At 37.9% G+C, this 7,050-nt stretch overlaps 1 protein-coding gene across 1 annotated transcript in view; it reads left to right on the top strand.

The window, feature by feature from the left end:
• The first annotated feature begins 8 nt into the window (after window positions 1–8).
• NHLRC2 (NHL repeat containing 2) overlaps window positions 9–7,050 on the top strand; it is a 60,346-nt gene continuing 53,304 nt past the window's right edge. The window contains exons 1-2 of the mRNA XM_026494176.4: window positions 9–404; window positions 3,252–3,404. Of these exons, the coding sequence (XP_026349961.3) occupies window positions 227–404; window positions 3,252–3,404 (331 nt within the window). The 5' untranslated portion in view covers window positions 9–226. The remainder of the gene's footprint in view (window positions 405–3,251; window positions 3,405–7,050) is intronic.

Here is a 7,050-nt window from a genome sequence, read left to right as displayed (position 1 = left end):
TTGGGCCCGTAGCTAAATTACGGGCCCGGGAATTCCAGCAGTTTTGCACCTTAGCATTGGAATGCATGATTACAAAAGGGAAAGGTGTCGTTTATGTGGAGTTGGGCTAGTGGAGAGTGAGGTGAATGTGCCGTTTTGAAACCAAAGGACAGTAAGCGCTTCCTCTCTCCCCACTCGAGACCCTCCCGCGGGCCCGGCGGCCGCCTCTGGACTGTCCGGAGAGAACATGGCGGTCCCCGGAGCCCGGGGCTGTAGCCTCGCGGGCCTGCTCCCGGCGCAGACTTCGCTGGAGTACGCCCTGCTCGACGCCGTCACCCAGGAGGAGAAGGACAGCCTGGTCTACCAGTATCTGCAGAAGGTGGACGGCTGGGAGCAGGACTTGTCAGTGCCCGAGTTTCCGGAAGGTGAGGGGCAGGCTTCGGGGTGGGGACCCCTCCCGGAACCTCCCCTTCCTCGGGGACGGCGCCCTCCCCTGAAGCGGGGGGCGAGGCGGGGTTGCGCGACCGCTCCCGGGCGGTTCGCCAGCTCTGCGGCTTCCCCGGGTCCCCAAGCGGCGGAAAAAGGTGGTTTTCTGGAGAGCGCGGGGACGTGCACTTCCGCCTCTGTATCCCGAGTCCCTGCCGGGGTCTTGTGTAAAACTAAGTAGACATTCCATGAATGTTTAGTGGCCCCGGTTGGCAAGGATTGAAATGTCCATGCCACCCTGGCCTTTCAGTCTGGTTGCCCAGCATCGTCATTGTCATCCCCTGCACATCAAGCTAACATTTATTGCTCACTTACGTGCCACACACAACTGTAAACACGTCAGGGGACTATTTTATTTAATCCTCTCTACAACTCGTTGAGGCCTCTTAAAGAGCTATTTAAAATTGAGGAAACTGAGGCACAAGAAGGCTAAGTAATTTCCTCAAGGCTTCACAACTAATAACTGCCACAGCCGGATTATGCAGACCCCGGACTGGCAAGTATCTTAGCTGTGCGACACTTCTTTGTTAAAAGTCTTGAAATTTGTAATTTTTAAAATCTGAATCAATTACGGTCTGTTTCTAGGGTTTGAATCCCAGCTCTGAGTGTTTGGAACACCAGGGAACGGATATTCCCAGTAGTGCTATTTGGGAAGCACCTCTTGCTATGATAAATGAAACCATACTTTCCCTTCTTTGGTTGGGACTGGCATTGTTTTGTTGGTGTTGGCATGTCTCCTGGTGTGACACTGAAACCACATGTATAGTTAATTGTTTGGATATGGCAAAGTTCAGTGTCTCATGGGAGATACATCAGAACCTTGCCTTTGACAAGAGTCTTATGTCTTTCCAAGCCTTTTGCGCCCACCTTCAAAAATGCTTATTTTTTCCGTTACTAATCCTATAATGAATTTGAAATATTGTGGAGTTATTAGGAAAGAATTGGGTGCATGACTGCTTCTCCCATCAAAAGAACTTTGAGAGATTATATACGTATGTGCATATTTTTTTAAAAGTTTGCTAAGAAGTTAGTTACATGGTATAGTGTTATAAGCAAGCAGGCCACCAGCTAGGTTTTGGGCCAGTGTTTTTATTTTCTGGTCGTGTTTATATTTATAGTGGGTGTATTTTATTACCATGAGATTTGACCTTAGTGACTCATAAATAATATAACAAAATATTCAGGCTTCGTATTTGAGATAGTGAAATTTTCTGCTGGATCTGATTATTGAGTTCAGAATACTAGATAACAGTTTTTCTTGGTTTCTTTATCAGTAAGCTATAATCAAGAAGTCATAAACATAACTCAGAAACAATATGCTTTGTTCATTTCTTCAAAGAGATGTGTTTATGGGAAACTGTGGTGTAACAGATGGATTCAGACAGATTTGGGATTAAATCCTAGTTATTTCATTTGTTAGTTGCATGATTTTGAGCAAGTTACTTGATTTCTCCAAGCCTTACTTTACTCCCTCATAAAGTAGAACCAGTATTTAGCATTCAGGTTAATTATGTGGATTAGAGGTGATACATCTGAAGTTCTAAGTTTGTAGGATAGCTCAATAAATGTTGACAGTTTTTTAAAATTATATTCATTGTAATTATTGTTATTGTAAAATTTATTATTAAGCCTGGTAAGCGCAATAACTGACATGTAATAATAATACTTTATTTACCCTCTAATCTAAGTCACTCTTGACTATTTACAAAAAATAAATTTAAAAGACCGATTCATAAATATTTTGCAATTAAGATGTGAAACATACATAAGTTAGAAATTTTATATGATTACTTGACCTGGTGTACCATTAACGCTTTATTAAAATGCATAATTAAGAGCTTACTCTACCCTAAAACCTCACTAGGTTGGACTACTTAAGGCAGAAAGTCTAGTTTGATTGGCAGATTATTCATTTATTTACTTATTTATTTATTAGAATTTTGTTTTAATTGAGTAACTCCAGTTACTATGACTAGTCATTAGTTGTTATTATTCACTTCCACCCAACTTTGACTTTCAGTTTCTATAAAATATTTCTGAATATCTGCTTCGAGATGTAATTAATAATGTTAGTGGCTGCATTTACTTATAAACAATAAGCTCATTTTCTTTGTTTTTCTAAGTTGGTTAAGTAGAGATGCTGTACTTTTAATATTTAATAAAATCTTCTTTATAGTGCATAGTTAAAAGTATAAGTCATGCTCAAGTGATTATAAATTCTGATTTATAAAAGTACAGATTAATGAGATTCCATTTTTCTTTGGAGGGAAGGGAACACATTCTTCATCAATATTAATGTTGCTTCCATGAAATCTATAATAGTATATTTTGCTTAACTTTGCATTTAAAATATTTTGTATTTAAGGTCTCATTCAAATCCAGAGCACTTTAGTTCTTATGAAATTGGCTTAGGCATTTTGTATGTTTATATTTTAACACTTTGCTCCTTTTAGAATTTAGTCCTGTCTCGCTATTCTTAAGATTACTTCATTCTCAAAAGTTCATTTGAACCTGATTGTGTACTTAAGTCCTCTTAATATTTGATATTTACTCTCATTCTTGCCTAAATGTGTGGATCTTGCTTTCTTTCACACACAGACTATTCTATTTCTGAAAGAATTTAGTAGCTCTTTCTTACTATCTTTGCATACTGCCCCATAATAGCATCTTTCCCATCCCACCCCACCCCGCATCCCTTCCTTAGAAATAATAATGGTTTACGTTTTAATGGGAAGTTTTAGATAACCCTTTTCCTTTAATCATAATCTATTTTGTGTAAATTTCAGGATTAGAATGGCTGAACACAGAAGAGCCTATTTCTCTCTACAAGGATCTGTGTGGAAAAGTAGTCATCCTCGATTTCTTCACCTACTGCTGCATAAACTGTATTCACCTATTGCCTGATCTTCATGCGTTAGAACACACATACTCTGCTAAAGGTATCTGCCCTTTAATTGGTTTCTAACAGACTGTCCTGGCATAGGCACTGGAGGAGTAGCTGACTCATTTGCTCATAGGAAAATGAACATTTGGCAAGACTTCAGTGATTCTAAAAGTAATTTCTAATCTATGATTTAAGGACTCTCTGTACCCTCTCATGAAGAGTTAAGCTTAGTGATAATGGTTTGCCTTCCTAAAGAACCAGCATTTAGTATATTTTTTTCCTCTGAGGCTGAGGACATGATTTACTTTTTTATGATCAAGTATTTTTAAAAGTTCATTTTGTATATTTAGACTTACCTAAATTTGTCCTATGAGAAAATGAAACTTGTGACTCAAATCTTACACTCTTCTCACTAAGATATAAAGGTTTAAAGTTCTTATTAGGAAATGTGATTGGACTTCCTTTAATTTCAGATGACATGAACTACAGTGGAATGCCAGGTATTATAGCAGATACTTTTTCTTTGACCCTGCTTTATTAAAAAATGATTTATAAAGGTTAATGTTTTCCAAAGCACACTAGGAAATCCTCTTTTATGGTATTACAAATTCTGAAGATGTAAGAGATTATACTTAGTATTTGTTTTAGAACTTTGAAATTTTTTTTCAGATTTTTCTCGCTTCTTTCTAAAAAAAAAGAGAGCATATGGGGTGAATGCAACTAATTAAAGGTTCCATTTAATTAGGTTTAAATTACAGTTGGAGTGATAAAAAGGAGAGAGGGTCACTGATCTTCGAGTAAAAATGAAAACAGAGTATACTACAGATTGAAAGATAACATAGTTTTTAAAAAGGAGTAATTTTAAAAAAGGAGTGATTAGATTAAAATCTTCAGTGCAGGTGAAACCTCGGATGCTTATAAATTGTAATACATTGTGTCTTGAAATTGCCAGTCCTTGAGATTTATGAAGAACTCTAGTATTCCTGGTAGCTAAATCATGTTTTCAAAACTTTATCTCTATTGATTTAAGAAATAAGAGTATCTCATTATCTGCTAGTTTTGGATGCCTGTGTGTCTTGGTCAAGCGCATGTGTAAGTGTATTTATTGAACATGTAGTATATGCAGGGTACTCTGCTAGCTGCTGAGGAAATAATGTAACAGTTTTAACAGAACAAAAAGCATCATGGTACCTGAGGAAAGGAGTAATTCACTTTGTCTAGAAGCATTGGAAAAGATTTCTCAGAGGGGGAGGCAGTTAAGCTGGAACTTGACAAATAAGCAGGAGTACAGCTGAAAATGAAAAGGGAGCAGGAGAAAGCTGGCTGAGGAAGTGACGGGTAAATAAGCAAGGAAGAGTAGACTTCTTGGGGAGAGGTCAGTAGTTCAATGTGGCAGGATTGTAGGGACTTCTAGGAAAGATGAAAGGAGAGGAAGGTGGGTTAGGTTCAGATCAGTTGTGAAAAGTTTTGTTATTAAGAATTAACATTCATAATAGCTTAGCCTTTGTCTTCCACTGAAGATACAGAGATGTTTGAGGTTGTTTTGATTTGCTTATTTTTCAAAAGATTTTATTTATTTATTTGCCAGAGAGAGAGAGCACAAGTAGGGGGAGCAGCAGGCTCCCCGCTGAGCAAGGAGCCTGATGCAGGACTCAATCCCAGGACCCTGGGATCATGACCTGAGCCCAAGGTAGACATAACCAACTGAGCCGCAGGTGTCCCTGTTTGTTTGTTTAATAGGAGGATGAAAGACTGGGTTAAGAATTCCAGACTTAACTGTTTCCATACTTAAGATGATCCCTAAAAGACTGTATTTGGTTAACTTAATTGGTTACCCCACACCTGAAGCAAATTCAAGAACTTCTTGGAATGGGTCCTTGTAACCTCTTTATTGGTTTACTGGAAGCATCAATTTTGTAGCACATTGTGACACAAAATAAAAACTATTTTTATATACAATACACTTCTGAGAAGTCAGATACTTGAAGTGATCCCAACACTGTAATTTGGAAGAAACATTACTTCAATAATATGCTACTTTATGAAAATGCTGGTAACTTCAAAATATTTTTATATTACTCAAAATAATACATTTAATTCATATTCACAAAAGCAGATGTACCCAGAGATTATCACATGAAAGCTCAGTAAGCTGTCACTAAATTAATTTGCTTTCTTACAGCGATGTGTCTTGTCTCATTACGATCTGTTTCTGAACATATTTGCAGCAATGATAATAGTTCTTGAAGTGACATTCAGCAGCCTATTTTAAATTCCATGGAATATTCAGTTCATTTCATCAGTAAGCCAAAAATGCTCAGCTAAGTGAGGAAGTGCTTATTAATTCAAAAACAGCCTGGAAAGGGTCCAAATTAATACCCAGTCTCCTTCCTCTGTAAAACAGCTTTTAAAATCAAGTTTGTAACAGTGACCAGTATTTTTATAATAGCATGAGATATTATAAATGCCAGAGTCTAAAGTAAAAAGATATTTAATAGTAATGAATGGTTCTGATCTTCAGACATTTAAGAATGTAGCTGTGCCCTAAGCTTATTATTAATTCATAATGATTTAGCACATGTTTACATTAAACTGATCGGTATCTCACATTTTGGGTTGTTTTTTTTTTCTGTTTCTACTTGAGAGTTTATAAATTGTTTTGCCTTTTTATGCTGGATACATTAATGGTATGTTATTATATAATACCCAAATTTAGCACAATGGCTATTAAGGAAAAGTACTCTTGTTTTATTTAAAAAACATGTATTAGGAACACTTGACATTTTAAAATGTGACTGCTAGGTATGTGTTAATGCATAATTAAGTCAGACTTAACAACCTAAATGCCAGGGTACTATTGGGTAAATGCTGGTATTCTCACTGTGTAGTAGACGCTATTTTTCTGTTTTATAGTTTATTAAAAATTAGAAGAATGGAGTTCTAATTTTATAATGAAATTAAACCTTTCATATATAATTTGATGGTGTGTCAGGATTCCCCATACCATCCCCAGGTTCCATAATTCTTTCGGAGGACTCACAGCTGTAATTTGTTTCAGCTAAAGGATCCAAAGTGAAAGCAGCAAAGGGAAAAGGTGCTCAGGTGAGGCTAAGTCCAGAGGAGACAAAACACAGGCTTCTTCCTCTCTTACTGGAATCATACAAGACAACTTAATTCCCCAGCAAGGAGTTGTTACAGCACATTTGAGATGTTACCCGGGACTCTCATTAGAGACTCAGCAACCAAGGTTTTTACTGGGGGCTGTCCAAATAGGCAGCTTCTGCCTGGCAGCAAGTAGGAAAATTCTAAAGCCCCAGAAAGAAGGCAAGTGTTCAGCATAAACCATATTATTTGTACGACCAGTTTAGGCATGGCGAGCCACTCTTACCCGTTCTGGGAATGGCGGGAACCCTCCTGAAATCCAGGCAAGGGCCTTATAAGCAGGTCTTCAAAAGAATACCAGTCCGGCATGCTATGTTAACTTTTCTTTTTTTTTTAGTGTTCCATGATTCGTTGTTTGCATATAACACCCAGTGCTCCATGTAATTCATGCCCTCCTTAATACCCTTCACTGGGCTAGCCCATCCCTTCACCCCCACCCCCTCTAAAACCCTCAGTTTGTTTCCCGGAGTCCATAGTCTCTCATGGTTTGTCTTCCCCACTGTTATCCGCACCCCCTTCATTTTTACCTTCCTTCTCCT

This window comes from Ursus arctos, unplaced genomic scaffold, assembly GCF_023065955.2.
Source record: "Ursus arctos isolate Adak ecotype North America unplaced genomic scaffold, UrsArc2.0 scaffold_7, whole genome shotgun sequence".
Classification (NCBI taxonomy): Eukaryota; Metazoa; Chordata; class Mammalia; order Carnivora; family Ursidae; genus Ursus; species Ursus arctos.
This window is presented reverse-complemented; position numbering and strand designations above follow the sequence as displayed.